Genomic DNA, 23,376 nt, shown 5'->3' on the forward strand with positions numbered 1-23,376 from the left:
CAGTGTTTTTTCATTACTTTATTCTCTTTTTTCTTCGTATTTTTTCCACATTAAAAAGCCAAAAGTTCAGATGTATTCACATGTCAATGTGAAATTCCTCCCAAGTCTCTCAAACAACAACAAGCTTTTAAGTCATATCTATTTTAATAGACTTTCTGTTCAGTGCGCTGCACTCCCACAGTCTTGTGTTGCTTAGCCAGGTAGTCTGTGAACTCCTGGTATGGGGACTTGGTGAAGACAGTTTCCTTCCAGAGATCTGGAGTCAGGTAGCTGTAGGTCTTGGAGATAGCATCATATGTGGCCTTGGCTGGAATAAAAAGCAGGAAGGTGTAAGTAATCATACTTATCAAAATCTTGATCATTAGGGGCGAAGCTACTCCAATCAAAGGACATGAGATCAGAAATGAACATCATGGACCAGTTATCACTTTCCAAATCAATTATGAAAATTGTTAAAGCTTTTTTTTTTGTAAACACGTACAGTAGTATAAATATAGTAATCAAATAACAACTTCCAATTTATAATGAAGACATCTTACCAAAGTTTCCAAGCGTGGCCGTCTGTCCTCTGGCTGAGGTGTAACAGTCCTCAATACCAGACATGGTCAGTAACTTCTTGGGGACAGGGGCACTCACAATGCCAGTACCACGGGGAGCAGGGATAAGACGCACAAGTACACTACCACATTTGCCAGTCACCTTGAAAGTTAAAATATTTTTAAGTTGTATACAAGTTATAGTTATCAAGATAAAATACCATTATTGTGGGGAAAATCATATTATATATAATTCTACTATGATAAATAATTTAGTATACTTATTTATTCCAAAGAATTATTGTTCTTGAAATATTGTTAACTTTAAAAAGTTACAATTACCTTGCAAGGCACAGTATGTGGTTTTCCCAGCTTGTTCCCCCAGTATCCTCTGCGTACAGGGATAACTGAGAGCTTTGCCAAGATGATGGCTCCACGGATTGCTGTAGCCACCTCTTTGGAACACTTCACACCCAGACCAACATGGCCATTGAAGTCTCCAATTGCCACAAAAGCCTGCAATAACAAAATTAATTGATTATTAAATGTTATACATAGTCCAAACATTAGCATTTGAAAGTATATTTGAAATCTTTCACATACCAGAAAAAAATATAATGCAATAAAATCATTACAGGTGTATTTAAAAAGCCTTCATAAAATTCACCTTGAATCTTGTCCTTTGTCCAGCACGGGTCTGTTTCTGGACAGGCATAATCTTCAGAACCTCATCCTTCAGAGCTGAACCCAGGAAAAAGTCAATGATTTCAAATTCCTGAAAAAAAATTTTAATGTTATTTCTGTACATTCACTACTTGTATGTAAAGTAACTGCAATAATCTTTTCAAATGATAAAAATAGACAAGAAAAAAAATTCGACTCCGAAGGGACTCGAACCCTCAATCTTCTGATCCGAAGTCAGACGCCTTATCCATTAGGCCACGGAGTCCGCTCTTCTAAACAACCGGCTAAATTTAGATTTTGTTAGAAAGGATTAAAATTGCCCACACATTTACCTTAATCGGTAGAGAAAACAAGTAAATTTCTTCCAGGGTTTTGATTTTGCCATCCTTGACCAGTCTCCCAAGTTTAGTTACAGGAATCCATTCTTTATCTCCTTCCTTGCCACCTCTTCCGCGGCCTCTACCACGACCACGTCCCCTGCCTCTTCCGCGGCCACGTCCACGGTCACCTGAACCAAAACCTCCACGAAAACCTCCACGGCCTCCTGGACCACCGGCTGGTGCTGCGTCCGCCATTTGCTATAAGATATATTTTATAATATCACCAAAAGAATCCAAATGAATGCAGCATCTTGCGACACCCACGCTCTACACTGATGCATATTTCAAAATGATTTCAAATTCATAAGACTATAATACGTCAGCAAAAATTAAGAACTGATGCTAGACACACTTTTGGTTTATTTTCTAGAACAAGATGGATTGGGATGGTGAAGAAATATTCAGATTTGCATTGAAGGTTTCACGTTGCCCTCCATACTTACGTGATTCGATAGGAAGAAAAGGCCGGAACTGGATACCGTGACCTAATTACTGTTCTGCGCGAGAGGTGCGGCTAATCGCGAGACTTGGTTAACTTATCATCTTCCAGTAAATATTTAGATACTGAATATTTTTTATGGATCGTTTTAACAAGGTATTTTATTTGCTGACAGGAAGTTTAAGAGTCTTGTTGATATGAAATTTTGCCACAGGCTGTGAAAAGGTGAGTTATACTTATTGCTGCATGAAATAAGTACCAGGTGCTCTAGAACGGCGTTGAGTTTGCTTCTTTGCCGTGCTAATCTAATGCTGCTGCCAGTTGCTGGCTGAAGCACACTGTGTCGGCTTTGTGCAAACACTCATCGTGCAATCGTGTAAATTCATATACCATACTGTTCAAAACGCGATGCAAAATCTTAACGGGTTAATCAGAAATGGCATTAGCCTATATAATTGGATTTGCAATTTCGTTGCACTCGCCTTCATGGTCTCAGTCAGTGTGGTCAATGCTTGAATGAATGAATATTGGGTGAACAGAGGGCAGGGTAGGGAGTAGTAGCGGCGGTGTAAGGGTATTGGAAGGGAGAGGGGATAACAGCTACCATTGCTTAACAGAGTATATATACTATATGTACGTTTTAATTAAGTGACATAAAGTAACAAAGCATATTCTGAAAACCTTCATTGGTACCCAATAGTGTAGTGGTAGACTTAAAATCCATTTATACTATTGATGGTGCAACAGTTCATTCAGATTGTGTATCAACTGAACATTATCTTCATCCTCAAGGACCATTCAATTGATTTTGCACAAGTGCAAATCTATGTATTTAAGATGAATTATGGGGATACAGAAAGTTGGATGAAATGTTTTTGAATAGTTATTTTCAGATTAAATCTTAGAATGACACATAAAAGCCATCAAACTTATATCCATTTTGGTGCTTTGTGTACAGGTTTAGGCAGACAAGTTATTATGAAGTATACACAAGTAGTTGTAGTAGATGATAATGATGTATAGAATATCTATAAATGAACACTATTTTAAATGATTGGGTAGATAAATGGTTTAATGAATTGTCTTAAGCTAGCCTTTTGATTTTTTTTCACATTATTCAAGTAATTATTTAGTGTGGGATAGAAATAAAATTGAAATTGGTGTACAAAATAATAATAATAATAATAATAATAATAATAATAATAAATATTTTTCACAAGGCCATTTCCCCAGATTTTACCAGACTGATGTGCCATGTGACAAATGCAGATTACATACTATAGATTGAGTGATTAGATTGTATTTATGCAGAATCATCAGTGGTGCCCCAAATAAAATGCAATCCAGTTTTTTTACCCCATATTTGTTTACCCAAAACTACCACGGAAATTTTAAAACTCATTTTATTACTGATTTTAAACTTTTAGACAATTTTGTGATTTTTTTATGATTTTGTATTAATACTTGTTATACAATTTTATATGGTTCTGTTGAACCTGTACAGAAATCATATACTGAAAAGACTGTCTTACGTACTAATACTCTGATATTTTTGAGAGGTGAAACTAAAACCTTGGCTGGCTCATAGGGGGGAGGGTCAGTAAATTGTCCATCTTGTGAAGAAGGGTCAGCTTTGGGTAAAATTTGATCTAGGTACATACATGAAGGTTTCATGGTAAAAGCTCCACTTTTTCAGAAAAATAACTCTCTTTTTAAAAATGCGGACTACATGCAGGTCTGCCCTAGGGACAACCAATACAAACAGAAGGGTCAATATTTATTGTTATGTAAACATGAACAAGAGAAGCAATTGATTATAGGTTCATGCTGCATCTAAATTGAATGATGAGGTATTTCACTCTACATTCACCAAATATGTGCAAAGTGTCTTATTTTGCTTCTTTGCCAGTAAGTCTAAATGCTAAAAATGAGCCTGGATATCATTTAACCATTGAATTATATATGCTAGTAAATAATTAAACATTTGCAGTAAGGATTAATATGGTGTTTAATGACAACAAGGATTGTTGCTCTTGCATGCAGTATCTCATAGTGTAACCTCAAATCTGTTTCTACAAATGTCTTTAAAACATCACTGTGCTTTTTAATAAGTAAAGGAATGAATATTGGTGATGCTGCTGCTTTCCATAAAAAAGCACAGAAAAAAAGGAGAAAGATGTTTTCTTAACAACTTTTAAATGGAAAGCAACCCAATTTCTACAACATGGCCACATGAAAACACTTACTGTAAAGGTTAAACATGGTTTGATGGTCTTGGATGCCTATTACAAGTAATCATAGGATGTTTTGGTTCCATAATTTATTAGCTATTTTTGTAGTGTTATAAGGCCATGATACATAACAAGATAGCTAAATAGAATTACTCTATTTTTAACAGGTTGTTTCTTTCATCTTTTTAACATAACCCTTATTTTATGCTATTCATCTAATTTAAAATGTGTTAACTCCAGCAGAGACAGTAAATGAGGTGAATTGCAGATAGACCTAAGGCTCATTCCCATTGACACTATCGTCTATGTAGATCCATCAAACACCGTGGAGACTCTCGCTGAATGCAGTCAGAGTAACTGAATGATACGCCTATTCCTGGAGTTGAATAGAATGCAGAAAAGCTGGTGATTTTCTGTTGGACACAAGAAGGCTTGTCAGTCTTATTGCATTCAGCGAGAGACCCCTGCATAGACCGTTGGTGTCAATGGGAATGAGGCCCAATTCCCATAGACACCATTGGTCTTCGTGGATCTACCCAACTCTATACGGACTCTAGCTGAATGCAATCAGTTTAACAGATTAACACGCCTTCTCCAGGCATTGATAGAATACAGAAAAACTGATGATTATGCAAGTATGTTGGAAACAAAAAGAGACATGTCATTCCGTTAAGCTGATTGCACTCTGTGAGAGTCCCTGCAGAGTTGGATCAATCCACATAGACCAATGGTGTCTATGGGGATGGGGTCTAAGAGGATTATACAAACCAGTGTCATGGCAATTAAATGAAAAACATTATGGAATAAAAATGTTGTTCCATATGAAAAATATTTAAACACACACTGTTTTACTTTTTTTTAGTTTTGAATTGAAGAATTTTATAGAGAGCATTATTTTTGAAGTTCTTGCATCTGATTTGTTGTGGACAGCAGGCCCATAGCCAGGGAGGGTTTGAGGGGGTTCGAAAGAAGCTCCCTTTTTGCTGGGAATAGGTCCCCTCTGGGTAAAATTTTATCTTCTAGTAGGTAGTAGTACATGAAGGTTTCATGGTAATCAGTCCACTTTTTCAGAAAAAGAACCCCCTATTGGACCTCTTGCATACAGCCTTAAAGTCCGATACAGACCTAGGTAGAGAGAAAAAAAATCTGTGTAAAAGTAATGCAAGGTGATATTGTTTGTTTTAACATGACATTAGTGTGCTTGATTCATTATTTAGCTATTACGAAAGGACTAGTTTCTCATGGTTTTTCAGTAAGGGCACTCAGTGAATATTAAATATACGTAGCTAAGACCATGATGCTGAAATTGCCACTTGTGATTTTAAAATGCACTGAATGCAATTTTAAGGTAAACTTGTCTGCATGTCTTGATATAAAACTTTTTAAAGCTTTTCACCAATCCCTTTCACTCAGTTATTGATAGGGTATTGAAAATGGAGATGATTAATATATAGGCTGCTTGTATATATTTGAATAAGCTAAGAAGTAGGTCTTAAGGAGACCTTCCAGAAATGTTCATATCCTTCTTCATTTATATGCAAACCTCTGAACTTAATTTTATTGATGATGGGCAGAAAATAGATAGGATAGACTCCTTATGGTAAGTATATTGTACATAATCACATGTAGTCTGCTGAGATGGTGTGTGTTAAGTTATACCAAGTGGAAATGCACCTATAATCAGTCAGGAGGCTTTTGCAAAGCTTTAATTAACCACCCTTGTGGCCGAGAAAAGGTCCACTCTGAATCCAAATTTGATGTTTTTTTTAATGAACACTAGAAGGTTTTGTGGTAAGTCCTTTCTGTAAGGTAAAGACCCCCCTCCCCCATGAAATTGCTGGCTTCAGACTTGAACAGGCCCATAGGCATGCAGAGGGTGTCAAGAGAGCTGTCCTTTGGGCCAGGAAAAGGTACACTCTAAAACAAAATTTGATGTAGGTCTTACCACACACACATAAGACTTACATCAAATGGGTTTTGTGGTAAAAAGGGTGACTTTTTTGGAAGATCCCTTCTTTTAAAATTTCCTATCATTAATCATATGATGGGCAATAGTTTTGTATGCTATCATAGCAAATATTGAAATTACATGGTGTTTTAGACAAAAATGTTTCAACAACACCATTTCTGTATCCCTAGGCTAGTAATATTAAGGAATGTGATGCTAAAGTACATACTGTAGTCTCAGTGATGACCCAGCTTAGAGTGGAAATAGAATCGTAGTTTCTGAAATCCAGGTAGTGTTTTACCTACCTAAGTCGCCTGTATGTTCCAAGGTCAGATACCCTGTATACAGATTGCTACAGATTAGGAGTACCAGTTGTATGCATTAGAAGCACAAGACAGGATGATATTGAACACTGGATTTCCTTTGTCTAGTTTCCTACAAGGACTTAAAACTGACAGTAGGTCTTAACTTTTGAAAGACTCAAATTTTGGTTCTTTTCAATTCAGGGTTAATGTATATATATATGGTAACGTACACAATAATACAGTAATTATTGTTTACTGACTAGCCATATTTTTGTTTTACTTTAAATTCACTAGAGAGCTTTATTTGATATAACAATATAATTGGTTAAAACAAGTTCCTGTTAAGTGTCTGTATATTTGCCAGTTTGGCTGCTTAGTTAGTTACTTAATGAAAAAATATAAGAATTGAAAAATTTTCACAATTTTTGCCAAATATGTCAATAAGTAATACAGGATACTAATACCAGAGAGCTTAAATGATAGCATATGCAAATATGTTGGTAAAGCACAAGCTTCTATTTCTTCAGTGTTAATGCATATTTTTCTGATGTGAAGTGCTTTCATTTTCTTTGTTATTACGTGGCATTATGGTGCAAAGTATTTCCCTTGACTAACATTGAAAGGAAATTAATAATTCTGGACTTCCTAGATGTGCGTTAGAGTTTTAGATAGTACTTGTAATCTTGTATAAGTGATGATGTATGATTTTTCTTGTCTCCATTAGAAAAAATTGAAAAGTCTTAATGATACTAAGTGAGATGGATTTTCAGATTTTGTTCTCGAAACCGATGACCAAGAATTTTAGTCTCTGCTCTCAGAATGTTAAGACGTACCTGTCGGGATGATAAGGATTTCGAAATTTGGTTATTCACCTCTGGGAAGGCAAATTATCTCAAACTTTAAAAAAACATGAAGCTGTTCATTTCTGTTGTTATAAAGCACCAGAGCATATAAAAAAGTCACTGTTATGTCTTTTTCAGAGACTACATGTCTCCAAGAAGGCAATGAAGGTTTAACACATTCTAGATGTTACTAAATTGATAATTTCAAACATTGACTCAATTTATTTATGGAAAGAGATTTTTACACAAGCCCCTCTCCCCCCCTTCTCCACCTGAACCCCTGATAATACTCTGATGCCCAACCTCTTCTCCAAATGTCCTTTCTGAAAATAAAAAAGACATTTTTTGCTTCACTGTTTGTCAAATGTGTATATTGATGTTTATAAGAAGTCAGAGTGCAACCCAGAAGCTGCGGCATCAAAATGATAACATCTTAATTGTCTTGCAGATTGAGCAATATGGAGTCAGAGGAAGTGGAGGCTGCTGAGGTAAGTGTGTCATCTGGAATTATTTAAATTTTAAAGTGCAAATAGTGACAATTTCCCACACCAGCATATTAGTACACATATAGTCACAGCACTCTGTCTCTGATCCTTGTGGTGTTTGCTGATGTAAAATGAAAAATTGGTTTTCCAGACAATCACTTGGTAGGCATTTCATAGGTGATAGTGGAAGTCATATTTGTAGATGAGAATCCTAAGTTTTCACAGAGTTGATTGAAGTTATATGATGAAACTATAAAATCATGAGATAAACCCAAAATCATAAATCTTCAAAGTAACTAATGCCTGTGATGTTGCAGGAAAAAAATCTCATGTTCAGCTGATATACATTTTTAATGTATGATTGACTTTGATGGAAATATTTAAAAATTATAAATTCATAAAGAATTTAGTCATACTGTATTTAATAATTAACAAGAGAATGTTTTCACTCTGATAATGTAAGGTGCATACAAGGTATATATGTAAAATAAACAGATGATATTTTGCAGAAAATTGTGTCTGATTTGAATGTTGCACTGAATATACATGTACTTTTGCAGCCTACCTATAAATGTCTCATAAAGCAGATCTTTGTAAAAGAAATACATATCAAACATGCATATAGATCTGTAAAAATATGCTGAAAATCATGGTAGGGCAGCTTGATGAGAAAGGTAGTTTTATAGAAAGTTTGCAGTTTCTTATTTTTAGCCGCATTATCCATTGCCAATGATTTCGGCATAAATTTGATTAACAGCCACGCTGTCATGAAAAGACACTGATGATTCATGCCAGACTAATATGTATGATAACATGATTTCGAGGTTAGGAGTACATGATAATACTGCAGGCATATGTGATGCTCCAACTGCAAATACTGAAGTCAGCATTGATCAGAAATGACATGTAGTAAAGGTCATGAGAAACCACTTTTCTTGCTCGCATGACTAGCATGTTTTTGAGGCTGTCTGTGATTTCATTAAGCAAACTTTATAGTAATAATAATAATAATAATAATAATAATAATTTATTGTCGTATTTAAACCTAAAAGTATAAAATGAGAATTGATATGATCTGTCAATAAAATAAAATACAATTATAGAATAATTAAAATCTATTTTGCTCATTAAGAATACGTACTGCTGTTGGGTAAAAGCTTTTTTTAGTGAGTGTGGAAGTAGGCTTGATGACATAGGTGTAAATAGATTATTCGCTGGGTGACCAGGGTCACCCATGATTGATTTCACTTTCTTGAGCATATAGTGCAGTGAAAAAAGGTTGATAAATAAGAAAATGAGAAGTGGAGAAGGGAAATGAGAAGTGGAGAAGTGGGGTGTGGCAGAAGAGTTTTGGGCTCTTGTCCCCTTCTTGTAATGCAAGGTCTGTCAGTGAAATGTTATGTAAAACAAGTTTAAGTTTTATGCTATTTATGATAATTGTTGAGTTATATTCTAAATACAAAAATATGACTACAATATGATTCTGTATATTTTTATAACAGTAAATTTCCCTCTTTTTAGCTGTCCACAAAGGAACAAATGTAAATTGCAAATTAAAATTAAATTATTCAAAACCATATTTTTGCATTTTTTTTTATAGACCGTAGATGTTATTTCTGTCCATTTTATTTTTAGAAAGAGCCTCTGAAGTTTGCCATAGACTTAGATGCAGCAGAGCCACAGTTCAGAGAAGTCCTTGGAAAAATTAAAGAAGTAAGAAAAAAATCTGCACTTGTATAAATAATTAAACAAATTTTTTTATAATTATACATCTTTCATAGTTCCTGTGTTTTCTTTATTGTTATAAGAAGCATAAGTATTTATGAAATAGTTTTAGCTGCTAACTTGCCATGCAGTACCGAACATCTTTCACTGGTGCTAATAAATGACAGACTTTACTCAGTATTTGATGACTTAATTTTTAAATGAAATATTTCTCCTTCAGGTTGCAGAGAAACTTTTGTACCACTGGAAGTCTTTTCCAATTATTTTACCAGGAACATTCACTGAATCCAGCAGAGTAAGTGTTCCAAAGGAGATTGTATTGGAGCATTAACTTTTTCATTTTGTTGTCGTAACCATATACTGTTGATGATTCTTGGATAATTTCCCCTCGGACAGTTTCTTCAATAGTGATTAATACCATGTATGGGGGGATTAGTCCAGAGGGAGAAACCCATAATGGGAGAATTTTCCTTCTTCTGTCATTGATGTATCACTTCAAAAATGCTGTATGTCCAGAATACCCATACATCCATTTATTATAGTTCTTAATTTTGGTAAACTCTCTAATGAAAAGCTGAGTCTCTTTTTTATTTCATTTTAAGAATGTTATTGAACTCAAAGACTTGTTCATTGCTCCAACGTTTGATGAGTTGGATGAAGTGGCCATGGATGAGAGTGGAGAGGCAAAGAAACTCAATGAGAAACAGTTGCAGGACGTCTGGCATTATGGGTATGGTGTTTATTCATTGTTTGTGACATAGATTTCCTCTAGTGACATTGTGATATTTAGATAATATTGTTTTTGTCCTTTTGATTCAACTATTATTTGAATTAGATATTTGTTGCCTAGATAAGATGTTTTGAATGAATGATGATTGCCTAGATTAGATACCTAATCATAACTGAATGATTGTTAGTCCTGGCTTTTTCAGTGACGTACTATTTTGTTATAAGTCATTTGCATATATATGTGTTTTAGATACTTATTGATAAGTTGATTTCATCTGAAATCTTTTTCAGAGAGTTTGAGGTTGACAGTATCCATTTCCCTGGACAAGTCCACAGATGGCGCTTGACACAACTGCTGCAGAAGGGATCCCAGAGAGCAAGGGAGTCACTGCTGAATGTTAATATATATTTTTTGTTCTTTCTTTTTAACTTCAGAATGTTTTACAAACCACTTTGGGGATGGGTTTGTTGAATAGCGTTCATTTGTATAAAGGCTTTTGCTTTTTTAATCTTTACAAAAGTTGTCCAGTCCTGATTAAGCTGCATTAGAACTTAAATATAATATCATTTCCTGCCTGGGCTTGCTTAAGTTGAAATCATGATAATTAATGCAATCCATGATAATAGATAATGGATATCGTTTTTACTCACATGCATGCAACATCTTTGATTGCTTCTTTCATATAGGATACAGCCCTGGCCCTGAGACTGCTGATCATCACAGCTAAGAACAGATTCCACTCCCAGTTCTTCAGTCTCACACAGTCAGCACATGCATGGTTTAAGGGAATATGGAAGTTACTGGGTAAGTGGATTGATATCAGGATCAGGATTTAAGGATAGGACAAAAAGCAACCCATTAATTCTGTAATAAGGTACCCTGATCTTTACTGAATTCTAAAGTAATGAGATAATGATAATATTGGGTATATTTGCTGAAAAAATGAATGTTTTTTTTTTTTTTTTTTTTTTTTTTGATGAAAAAATATGGAAGAGGCATAACTTATTGGGGATATTTTACCATTGAAAAAACTTAAACAAAAACAATTACCATATTTCTCAGTTTTTTATGTTAATTTGATCTATCAGACATCTTCATTGGTATGCCCTCCAATACCTCTGGAAACCTGGGAGGAAAGATCAGAGAAGAAAGGATGAAGCACCTGGTGGCAGAGCTGGCTGTCAAGGTAAACTTTTATTCTTTGGTAAGGCCACACTTTTTTATTTTTATGGATGACATCCTCTGGGGACCCCAAAGTCGGTGCGAGCGGGCGAAAAAAAAAAAAAAACAGTCCAAAAAAAAAAAAAAACTGCTTAAGAAAAGTTATGTTTTCAGTACACAGCTGGAAACACTAATTTACCACAGAAACACGTATCAAACTAACAACATGTCTTTATCCATGCTCTCAAAATATTAAAGCATTGTGAATAGGGCCTACTTCGTAGAAAGGTAAAAAGTCATGAATATATAGGCTATGCTGCATATTACCAAATCTATTTAAGGTTATTTCATGCATTCTGTTGGTATAGAAACCAATTAAACAAATATCAAATAAATAGCGTGTCTTTATTTGTACTCTCAGAAAATTAAAGCATTGTAAACACTTCACAGAATTGTTAAAAAAATTAAGCAAAGATAGGCCTATGCTTCCTACTACTAAGGTAATTTCGGTCGATGCCATTTTGTCTACTTCGACTCACACGCTAGCAGCCAACTATCGGGTGGCCTGTCCGACCTTCAGTCCACCAAATACCGCGACGCTCTTGTCGACCCTTTTTTCGCTCCAAAAAGAAACTGGTATGTGCTGCTTTGGACAGAATGTCACTGAAATTTTCCGGGCGATGATTGCTGGCCGCGGCCAGCCTTTCGTAAAATTGTAAAAGGGTGATATCTCCATGTCCAATATCAATGGCAAACCAATCCAAAACGACGGCCCCCGTTCTCTTTATGACTTTAATTGTCGTGTATTTTGAAATTAATGCTAGAGATGAAGTTGACGGCAAAACGGCCATATTTCCATGTGGTGATAATACGCATGCGCAGAAAGCTCATTTTCCACACTCGGAACTACTCGGATGTCTCCGCAGTCGACAATGACAGTATGGAGCTTGCAGAATTAGCAGAGAATTGCCGATTGCATTTTCCGGCAAATTCAATAACGATGTTTGCGACAACCGACTTCCTTTGGGGGGGGCGGTTTGGGGGGGGGGATTTTTTTTTTTTTTTTTTTTTTTGGAGAACGGACGAAAATCGGTGCGCGCGCAGGATGTCATCCATAAAATTAAAAAAGTGTGGCCTAATAAGCTTTCCCAACAACTGTTGTGACAATATTGTTATTATGAAATCAACTGTGGTGTTATATTCATGATTATTAATTTATAAATTATAATTAATTAATTTATAAGAAATAAGAAACAATGAAAGATGCATGCTGACTGATTGACAACATGAAGGGTTTATTTTCAGAACTTGAAGGATGAGCCTTGTGGGTCTTTTTAGATCTGGTAATTTGATCTGTTCATTGCTATCTGTACTTTTAGCCCATCAGTGTGGAGGAGTGGATAGCTTTTTGTGAGTTTGTAAAGGAAAAATGTGACCAGATAGGAATTGAGAAATTCAAGGTGAAATTTTGTTTTTACTAAAGCATATTGTAGCTGTATACCTGTGCAAAATTTTTTTCATAAATTTATTTTTTATGAAAATCAAATATACAGTTTTTGTCTTTGTTTATCTTAGTTATGTTTAAGTCATCTTCAAGTGTAACTATTGTGATACATGAAATAAAATGATTTTATTATTTGCTTGAAAATACTTTATCCTAGCAACCTAGACACATCTATATCTATGACTTATTTGTTGTGAATTTTTGTTCAGACCACAGACCTGAAGCCCCCCTCAGTGCCATGCCTTTACCAGACCCCAAATGGACAGGACCTGGATCTCAGGCTGTTCAACAGAGGTTGGTTAAATCCATGGCCATATGCTTGTTGACAGTTTTTTTTTATGTTAAGGTCAAAAGCTTTGTTAGCAATAGTGACTTTGGTTAAAAATAAATAGAAAATATAAATTATTGGCCTCAAAAGGTACAAAAAACATGATGTTTAAATATTTAGATTACAAACAAGGAGGCAAAATGCATATACAGTTTATAGTTTATTCATTGTAATGTATGCATCCACCTGGGTGGATGAAAATGACAATATAAATGTAATTTTAGTGAGTATGCTATTAACCAATTACAATGTGTAAGACTGCTTACTTAACCCAAGTTTCTATTATTACTACTACTCAATTGCCAATGGGTGCAGCACTGTCTTCTAGCAAAAGCAGAGGAGAGACTTCAACCAAGTGTTTAAAGAATTGTAAGCCAGGTTGTAATAATCTTATTTCAAATTCATAGTAAAGCAACATGTTTCAGTTATGACTTTGTACAATTGGCAGATCCTACTTATTACTGTTGATCTTTCAGACCTTATGAACAAGTGCATGCCATTGTTAAGTTCTATACTGGAGCAGGAGGCTAAGGGATGGTATGTCCAGTACAGAGACAGACTCATGAATGAACTCAAAGGTACACTTAGTCTTTTTCTACTCATTATATCTGTTGTGACTTTTGTATTTACATTTGGTAACATATTGCATCAGTGTAACCAAAAATATTATTCAGTTTTGTTTAGGTAATTAGTAAACATTATATTTTTCGCATTTTTTATTAACAGAACAAGAATTGTCAAGAGAGGAGATCAGCAAACAGCTGAATGAAGCTGTCATGGAGGAATACTTGCGCAGAGTCTATAGTGCCATTTTAGCCAATCAGGAACTGGAAAGATTGCAGCGTGGCATTGGTATGGTTTGCTATATAGAAATTTTTGTATTATCAGATGCTTGAAGGAATATACATACTGTTTGACAGCAAGGACAACGACATTGTTTAAAATACAAAGAAAATTATTTCATTAAAACTTACTGTTAAGGATGTGTCATTTACAATATGAATAGATTGTATTGTCAAATTATTTTGACTTAATGGAAAGAACAGGCTAAAGGTTCTAAATCTGACTGCTTCCTGTAATAAGTTGTAATTACCATGCTTTCATAGTTAAAGCATAAAAGTATTAACTGATATGTATATTACTGTAAACAGGCCAGTTACTGGTGAATCAAGCCAAGGCCATTCTGGTGATGACCAGGGCAGTAGACCGTGTGGAGGAGAAGATGAACCAACACAGGGCACAGGTATGTGGTAACTCTGCCTGTATTAAAGTATTACTTTCTTTTTACACAGAGTTTCTAAAGCTCCATTGTCTTCATCTAATTCAGATATGACAAAACAAATGGGTTCATCTTCAAATTTATGTTCATGGATGTATATTATTAGTTTCTTTGATTTTTCCATTTCAGTTAAAAAAACATCTAGAAACTGCATATCCAGTAAAATCCAGAATTCCTGCCTGGGTTAATGAACAGTTGCACAATTTTGAGGTAAAACATGTATTGCGGAGTATTTACCATTTCATTAGATTTGTAGTAATAGCGTTCTATTTCTTTGTTTTAAGGGGACCATGCTTTTTCTGTCTAAGTATGAAAGTTATAAAAATGGTTGTTATTAGTGGATGGAGTCCAAAGGAGTCATGAATAGGGATATAGGTGAAATCTTTTTAGCATATAGCATAAATTTCAGTTATAAATTTAGGTTGTGAAAGGTAATTTAAGGTTTTGTTCTCTTTTGTGTGCATATTAATATACATATTTTTGTGTGTGTTTAGGTGGACTTCACAGCCCAGCACTTGCTGTCTGCCCATGAGGAAGCAATCCAGATGTGTAGAGAAAAGAACCTCACACAAGCATTGTACTTCTTACAGAGGGACTTCAACTTTATCAAAGATGTGAGACACCATTTTGGATTTCATTGCTCTTTTCAAAAGCTCACTCTTCTGTAATCAGCATGTGCTACCCATTTGGCAGTTACAGTTTAAATGCTTGATAGAGGGGAAATCACTATCACTGCTAAAATTGAGGGTGGCTAGTCTAGGCTATAGGATGTTTCCAAAATATCACTTAATTTCAAATTTAATTTATAAATTTTGATGACATGATAAAAGTGTTTAAGAAAGTCTTTGACACAGTATGCATAAGATGGTAGCATTAAACAATAACACAATATGATGATCCTCATTTATTGATTCAGATGTATAGTGCTCTACTCGTGCTCAAGCACAGATATTTGAGATCATGCTCACTCATTCCAGAGAGAAACAGTCCTAAGAAAGGAACTGAGCAAGGTGAAGTACCCAACCAGGGAGTTCCATTTCTCCACCAGAATATGGTTGCCTCAGAACTGGATAGTAAAGCAGCACTTGTATGGAGAGTCTGAAGTTATTCCTACAGTGATTACTGATGTGGTGGCAACTAATATACAACCTGCAACTGGTGCTGATGTGGTAAATTTATGTCAAATTTGGCCTCAGGCACTTAAAGAAATGTTTATTTTTTTCTGTTATTATTTGAGAATGTGTAGAGGTTTGTTTAGGTTGACCATTTTCTTTGCATGTTCAAGTACTTTTCCGTATCAAGTTGTTATTATGTTTTTCAGTTATTCAGGTTAACAAAGAGGTTGTTCGCCACATGTTTTTTTTTTATTGAAATGCTGTCCATTCTCTTGGACAGTAATTAATTTTTTATTTTTCAATAAAATGTTGTGTAAATTATATATTTTAGCCCTCCTACTCTCTGGAACAGTACACACGCAGAAAGACAACAACTAGGATCCCATTCTGGAGATGGTGGAACTACCTGAATAGAACTTGGGCCTGGATGTGGAATGCAATGTTTGTCTGCTCTGTAAGGATAAATCATTACCTGTGTACATTGATTTAATTGGCCACTATTCTCTTTAGTATATCATAGAAGTATCATCTGTGACAAAATATTGTGATATATGTTTAAGTGGAAGAGAGTGAAATAACATTTTGTGAAAAAATGAAAATATATTATGTATAGTAGTCAACAGATGTTATATGTATTTTGTGAATCAAAATTATAAAAAAGTAATCTGGTCCATTATTTGACTGTGAACTTCCAGGTGGCCATTCCATGGTACAGTCCTCTAAGCCTGCGTGCCTTGTTTGTACTCTCACCATTTTATGCCAACCTGGAGCTAAACAGAAGCAATGTGAGCTGAATAGATTTTTTAATACACAAATTTCAAGTCTTTTTAAGAATTAAGTTATATTGGTTACTTATATTTTGTTGTAAAGACTTATCAAGTTTATTTTTGTCTTTATAATAATTTTTTGCCTGGTGACAAGAATTTTAAGAAAGACCTCATGTGTTTAATTTAAAAAAAAGGTATGTTTATCACAGGGAAAGCCGAAAAAGAAACGCCCAGTTTTCAGAAATAATCTAAATGTTCATTTTGATATCAGGGTACTATAGGTCCTGCTGAGTCATCCATGACACAGACCTTGGCCTCCAGACTGGGGAGCTTGTGGCAACATGTTGCTAAGTCACGGAGACAGTTTGAGGCAGAGCCTGACAGAGGTAATGTAGGAAAGTTTTCTAAATAAAAACTTTTAATTTTTTTTATTTATTTGGCCATTGCATGCTCAGTGCCCCCATTTGAAATATAAATATATATTAATTATGGCTGAAAGCAATTTGCTAAGAAGTACAGTTTGAAGACACAGTAACAAAATTATGTTTATTATCAGCCCTATTCCATGCAAAAAAATTATGTTTATAATCAGCTTTATTCCATGCAAAAAAAAAAAAAATGAATACAGAATGTTAATTTTGACATTTGAATCTTTGCATAAAAGAGATTAAAAGAAAATAGTAGGTACTAAACAAGATGATTTCTTTATTCCAGGATTCTTAGGCAAAAGTTTCACACGTCATTTGAATCGGTTCTGGAACTATGTACTTAAAGGAGCCATAGGAACATTTGGTCTCTGTCTCTTCTTCCCTCCTCTGTGCCTTATAGTGTCTTTGCTGTCATTTGTGGCTGGGGTAACTACACCACTATGGTAAGTCTTCTGATAAAACAACTTATAATGTGCATTGACATGTAATTTTCAACATTAGGAGCATATTGTTCTATGTATATTTCATATGAGAAGAATTTACCTGCCTTCAAATGTGCTGAGATCTTTATTTTGAATTCTATTAAAATTGGGGAGAAAAAGTTAGTCATGAAATATGTTTTTGATGTGTGTGATATATAATTCAGTTGGAATTATTTCTTTGTCTTAGGATGCCTGTGGGGACCTTGATGGTACACATTGCCTCCTTCCTGTTCTTTGACTTCGACAGACCTGGTGGGTTGGCACATTTTCTGGAGTTCATTTGGAAATTTGCTTTGAGTGCTACTTCTGGTGGCTTTATATGATCTAAATGAAATAAAAATAGTTTAGGCATCAAAAAATTGTGGATTAATATATTTTTCTTTGACAAATAAACAGTTGTTATGCATCTTTTTACAGACACAGAACACAATGCAGTCATGATCCTAATGGAGGCTCTGATTTGGAGGATACTCATCCTAGGATGTTTGCAACCTGTTGCAGCATTCTTCTCTGGAACAATTCTGTTTCCACTTGGAGCCTTTTTCATTATGCTAGGTATGCCAGTACATTTCATGGCACAACAGTGTTTTTGTAATCTTAAAAGATAAAAAAACTACTTCAAGATGTGATAATGTTTACTTCACAAAAAAATTGATATCAGCTCTTTATAATAATAGTTATTCTTGACAATTTTTTGTCGGCATTATTTTTTTAAACCAAACCTTTAAATAATTGGTATATTGGTTGACATTGTTGCCCCCATCGCATTGCCATGCACACATGCATGCTTGCACGCACAAACACACAAAGATGCAACATTTCAGATTTCTTTTGTATTTCAAAAAGAATAACCTTAAGTGCATTCTTTCTCATCAGGTGGTTTGGTGCGCCGTGGAGGTCGCGGGGTTTGGGACACCTTGATGTACCATCTGGTGATCAAAAAGAGAGGGAGAGTACCAGCACATGATGGCTTTGTGGCCAAGAGAACAGCTGGGCCAGGACTGGCATCGAATTATTTTTTCCAAGTAGGTTCAATTTTTAATATGCCATCATGCTGAAAGTTTGTGGTGGTGTGATTTTCTTAGTTTGAAACAGATGATTAAATGAAAGAGATGTTCTACTCAAAATATGATCTGGTTTAAAGATTTATGAGTAATTTGAACCAAAATGCATGTGCAGTGGTGATATTTTCAGATTAGACCAGAGCAGGCCCTGGCAGCCTTGGAGTCGGAGATGGAAAGACATGAATTAGAAGCATGGCAGGAAAACATTCTGAAAACAATAGAAAAGCCACTGGATGAATACAGGTGAGAGAAAATAATACTGATTGATCCCTGTGCTGTAGTTGTTGGTAAAATTTACAATTACACCGGGAATTTGGGTAGATCTTATGTCTAATTGTGTCATTCTAATATTTATCAGACTTCCTTTGCTATATTGTAGGGCATGAGATGCTTTTTCACTGAGATTTATTTGTTCACTACATAGGATATACCTTAAACAATTATTATTGTTCAATTTTTGTATTTATTTTTAACTTTTTTTATTGGTGTCACCAGATTTCGTCTGTGTGGCTGGACCTTTTGCTGTGCACATTTCATATTTTTCTTCATGGAGCTAATACATTATACTTGCAGGGCTTTCACCAGCAAAGTGTTCCAGCCGTTCAGTGCAGGTTTGGTACGAGAAGGAGCCTTTAAAACACTGTCTTCAGAAGTGGAGGACTTGAAAAGACAACTGTCTCAGAAGGTTGAAGAGTAAGTTTCATTATCTGATCACCAATAAGGTATAAGTGAGATATGAACTATAAATATAACATTTATAGTAGGATTAAAGTCCAACCAGAAAACAATTTTTTTTCACAATTGACCATCTTAGTTATTTTAGATACAGTGTGGTTTGTTGGACATTCTTTATTATTACTTTTTTATTGTAGAAGGAAAAAGATACTTAGAACTGGCTTGACATCAGATTTACAGCAGAGGATTAAACTTACTGACAGAGATTTAAAGGTATGGAATAATTTGCTGCAAGGGGAATATATGTTGAGATAGGTATTGACCAAGGGAATTATTTCTTATTATGCTGGTTGGGGAAACTGGCAGCATGTAACTATAGCAGTGTTTTTTTTTTTTTTTTTTTTTTTTTTTTTTTTTTTTTGCTATTGAATTTTACATATATGTCTGGTGAAAATTCATGTTCCGTTTTGTTAACAGGTGCATTTCTTTTGCTTTGCTGATTTTCAGTTGACACTTTCTCAAGCAGCAAAGCTAGTGGAGAATTTTTACCCCAGTCATGTGATTAATAAACTCCGCCAGCCAGAGGACTGGTTCTGGGAGAAGAGGCAGCTAGTTCCTGGAGACTTTATAGGTCTGTCTCTATTAATATCTCACAAAAGGACATAATTTTGAAGATGTAAATTATTATGTTTTTCCAGTTAGGTTGTTCAGATTACTGATTAATGTAATAAGTATGGTAAAAAAATGACTTGTACTGTATGATTTTGAGGTCAGCAATCTGAGTCTATTTTTATTATGAATTGTTCTACTTTGATCTATAAATAAGTGTAGAATAGATATGAAGTTTGGTTTGTGAGAATTTTTTCTGTTTTAAATTTCTTTTAATAATGATTCTGAAACATAAACAGGATGTATATGGTAGACTGATTAAAAAAACATCATGATACTGTTTTAAAGGTGCCTTGTACCAACATGAATTATTTTTAAAATTCAATGTTGTAGGACTTGCCTGTTTACTTCTGAAAGAAATATTCTCTCCTGAGTTTCTTGTGGCTCTAGAAGAAACAGATAATATCTTCAAGCTTAAGGTGAGTTTTCTGATTTGTAACTTGTAAATTTCTTATTGCAATATTGTAACCAATTTTGTCTTCACAGTTATGCAATATAATTATGATCAATTTTTGTTGTTGAGATTACTGTTTAGTTGTCAGTAATTCAAATATTATTATTATTGCATATTTTTATATGACTCCAGATAGCACATCTGAACTTGGCACGCTATGCGTCGATGCTGGGAACAGCAGAAATAAGGGATGATTTGGAGGTGGTAATTCCTGTACATTTACCCAAAGGTAAATCCCCTTTTCTTTGTTTTATTTAAGCGGAGAACACTTGTTAGAATAGTTATAATGTTTAAAGAATAAAGGAGAGACTGAAATAGCAATATTGCTTGGAAAACTGTATATTTGTTTTTGATAGCACCATCGTTTTGTATACCAATCGAGATAAAAGAGAATAAATGCTTTTAAGAAAAAATTTGTACCAACATGAAATATCCTCAACTTAAGACATATTTTTCTGCCTACCTACAGGGGAGATTAATGTGGAAGCACCTACTTTAGACATAGTTACCTTTGACCCCAATGCATATGGAGAAAATTACAGTACCTTTGTGGACAATAGGTAATGGGTGGCTATATTCTTTTATAGTGCATACTGTTGAAGTAGATTTACAGAATTGAAAGTAACATGATTATAACTTTGTTTCAGGTAATAATCACAAACTGTTATTTCTTAACTTGTCCAGATAAATCTTAATCAGACATTTACATTAGTTGATTCATTAATATTTTACAAAAATAAAGTTTACAGTAAGCACTTTCATTATGTTAGTTGACGATTTTCTCTACAGGCGCTGGAGAAGGAAGCCATGGAAGAGAGCCCCTGTTGCCCATGGCAGTGGACAGAAACTGGAGATTCCTCTCCCTGTACCACACCCAGCCAATATTGCCATTATGATATACAACAGGTAAGTAATACACATGACTAGAACTCCACCTCTTTGTTCTGTCAGTATTGTCCTATATAGAACAGGTAAGTAACTCATAAACTAGATATCCCCCTTCCCTTAAAGCCTGCTTTTCAACTTTTTTCATTGTGATATATAACGGGTAAGTTATGAGTGATCAGAAGGTATCCTCTCCTCTCCCAGCATAAACTGATTACTATTATTATATACTTTATACAACATACCATAAAACTGATCTCTTTGTGTCTGTTCTTTACCAACCATTATATTTTCAGTATGTTCTTAACAAGTTAAAAGTGTGGACATTTCGGGTTGACCATTTCCTGTATTAATGTCCACTTTATATCTTTCGTGCTTTTCTTGAGTTTGCCCCACATTGTAGTGTTTGATCATTGTATTTCACACAAGTCAGAATACCAGAATTTAATGAAAATTTATATAAAATATAAAATGTACTGTTTGAAGAAATATTAATAACTCTTACAGTTCAGTTATAATATGATATAATGGAAAAATCTGAGAAATAAGAGTTAAAGATAATACTAGTCATTGTTATCATTCAATCAAGTAGATATGTTTGGCTTCAGACTTGAATGTTGGATTTTCAAAATATGATAATTGTTTTGAAATAAGTAAGGAATTTTGATGATTTATGACTTTGTGTTCCTTTACCTTTTAAAAGTAGATGTTGTAATTTTGTCTGCATTTTTCAATAGTGTTCCATAGTCAATGTATGTCTTTAAATTTTTCACCTTTGTGTGTGCCTATGCTTTGTACTTGTGTGTAAGAAACTATGGAGATCTCCAAATCATAGTGGCTCAGTAAAAGTTTTCAGTTATGGTTATCTAGGCCACTTTTATAACAACTGCCCATATTGTTTACCAATCAGTTGCCCAGGCTTACTTGCTTAGAATATCTGCCATTATAACTCATATCCTGTTCCTCGCCTTTGTATTTTTTGTGCATGTTTAGCTTGTTTGTACACTGCTTTGATTATCCCGACACTTGTACCATAATAGTGTGATATGTCACTGTCTGGCATAGCTAACATATGAGGGCAGGACAATTTGTTACTTTCTGCAGGTCAAAGGCCAGCTAGTGCTTCTTCACTCTGGCTAGCTTCTGTATCTTTGGCTCCTAATTCAGTATTATAACCAAATGCAATTATACCCAGATTATGCAAAGCAAAAACAGGAAAAGATATCTCAATCCTGAGTGGTGCACAAACTTCAGGATGTTTTATTTCTGTATAGGATGCATGGTAGCAGCCTGTGTGTGCCAAGAGAGGTTATGTGGCCTAGGAAACAGAAGAGAGAGTGATGGAGGTGACAGATGTTACCCTGTGGAGATGCTGCAGGGAGTAAAGTTTAAAAAAGACAATTTGTATTAATGAGAGAAGTTGTTTGATTCTACTTTGAACTGAGATTATTAAGCTTAGCTGCATACAGGCGAATAAACAATTGACATTATCCATAAGTATATGTTGATGAGAATTTGTTTTCCTATTTAATAACACTAACATCTTCATAGCCCCCATCTTTGGTGTGTAGCTTTCTGATGGGATCCTTTGCCAAATCTGTGATAAAATGATCATCTGAAATTTTAAGGTGGCCTTCAAAGGCCAATAAATAATTTCAACATCAAAGGTCTAAATTAGGCAATCATTCTATAATAAAAAATTGCTATATTCTGCATGGAGTTAAGTTTTAAACATTCTATGGCATAGGCAATATAAACCACACGGTTTTGGTTATAATATTTACCTTTATACTAAGATTATTGATCAATCCAAAGGTGTTGGTGTTGATATTGTGTTCTGCTTCAGAAATTTCAAGATAGAATGCTATCATATTATCTGCTGTTTGATTATGAGAAATTACAGATCAGCTTCAAAACATGATGATTAAAATAATACACCCTTAGTGTTATAGATATCTAGAATGAGATGTTTTGTAAGCAATATAAAACAAAACAATGTTTGTTATCATTGATATGTATAATTTGCATAAATATTGCAAATTGACAAAAGACTCTTACATAAGATTTAATTATATTGAATAAAGATGCAATTCATGTATATGCTATTTTTGGAGATGGAATTATGGTGTGCAATAAATAATACATTAGCCATTGTTTTTGCCTCATTTCTTGTACAGTTATCATTTTTATGCATGTATGTCTACTTTGAATGTTGCCCAGTGCATTTTGATTTTCTCAGCAGTTAATTGTGATTCCAAAT

General features: G+C 34.5%; 2 protein-coding genes and 1 non-coding gene across 4 annotated transcripts in view; 1 reads left to right on the forward strand and 2 right to left on the reverse strand.

Moving 5' to 3' along the window:
• On the reverse strand, positions 1–2,168 carry LOC106174231 (small ribosomal subunit protein uS5). The gene is made up of 6 exons (XM_013555676.2): positions 2,044–2,168; positions 1,553–1,798; positions 1,204–1,311; positions 879–1,052; positions 540–699; positions 1–307 (listed from the first exon to the last, which is right to left on the reverse strand). Exons 2-6 carry the CDS (start codon positions 1,793–1,795, stop codon positions 144–146), a joined length of 849 nt encoding a protein of 282 aa, XP_013411130.1. The 5' UTR covers positions 1,796–1,798; positions 2,044–2,168; the 3' UTR covers positions 1–143.
• Trnar-ucg (transfer RNA arginine (anticodon UCG)) lies at positions 1,413–1,485 on the reverse strand. Its single transcript has one exon. It is a non-coding gene; the product is annotated as a tRNA-Arg (tRNA).
• LOC106174227 (uncharacterized) overlaps positions 2,103–23,376 on the forward strand; it is a 26,616-nt gene continuing 5,342 nt past the window's right edge. Inside the window, exons 1-32 of one of the 2 annotated variants that reach the window (XM_013555670.2) lie at positions 2,103–2,264; positions 7,814–7,853; positions 9,486–9,563; positions 9,796–9,870; positions 10,178–10,305; positions 10,596–10,701; positions 10,992–11,109; positions 11,394–11,491; positions 12,846–12,926; positions 13,180–13,264; positions 13,775–13,876; positions 14,025–14,150; positions 14,450–14,541; positions 14,707–14,787; positions 15,072–15,191; positions 15,555–15,746; positions 16,024–16,146; positions 16,388–16,477; positions 16,731–16,845; positions 17,174–17,330; positions 17,557–17,621; positions 17,787–17,924; positions 18,246–18,394; positions 18,564–18,676; positions 19,007–19,126; positions 19,306–19,381; positions 19,616–19,739; positions 20,111–20,196; positions 20,364–20,460; positions 20,701–20,791; positions 21,021–21,137; positions 22,391–23,270. In XM_013555670.2, coding sequence (XP_013411124.2) covers positions 7,824–7,853; positions 9,486–9,563; positions 9,796–9,870; positions 10,178–10,305; positions 10,596–10,701; positions 10,992–11,109; positions 11,394–11,491; positions 12,846–12,926; positions 13,180–13,264; positions 13,775–13,876; positions 14,025–14,150; positions 14,450–14,541; positions 14,707–14,787; positions 15,072–15,191; positions 15,555–15,746; positions 16,024–16,146; positions 16,388–16,477; positions 16,731–16,845; positions 17,174–17,330; positions 17,557–17,621; positions 17,787–17,924; positions 18,246–18,394; positions 18,564–18,676; positions 19,007–19,126; positions 19,306–19,381; positions 19,616–19,739; positions 20,111–20,196; positions 20,364–20,460; positions 20,701–20,791; positions 21,021–21,137; positions 22,391–22,457 — 3,240 coding nt within the window. In that variant the 5' untranslated portion in view covers positions 2,103–2,264; positions 7,814–7,823 and the 3' untranslated portion in view covers positions 22,458–23,270. Of the gene's footprint in view, positions 2,265–7,813; positions 7,854–9,485; positions 9,564–9,795; positions 9,871–10,177; positions 10,306–10,595; positions 10,702–10,991; positions 11,110–11,393; positions 11,492–12,845; positions 12,927–13,179; positions 13,265–13,774; positions 13,877–14,024; positions 14,151–14,449; positions 14,542–14,706; positions 14,788–15,071; positions 15,192–15,554; positions 15,747–16,023; positions 16,147–16,387; positions 16,478–16,730; positions 16,846–17,173; positions 17,331–17,556; positions 17,622–17,786; positions 17,925–18,245; positions 18,395–18,563; positions 18,677–19,006; positions 19,127–19,305; positions 19,382–19,615; positions 19,740–20,110; positions 20,197–20,363; positions 20,461–20,700; positions 20,792–21,020; positions 21,138–22,390; positions 23,271–23,376 lie in introns of those variants that run through there. The other variant, XM_087006879.1, reaches the window with a different exon arrangement.

The sequence above is a fragment of the Lingula anatina genome, chromosome 2 (assembly GCF_051362555.1).
Source record: "Lingula anatina isolate TDL-2025a chromosome 2, LinAna3.0, whole genome shotgun sequence".
Lineage (NCBI taxonomy): Eukaryota > Metazoa > Brachiopoda > Lingulata > Lingulida > Lingulidae > Lingula > Lingula anatina.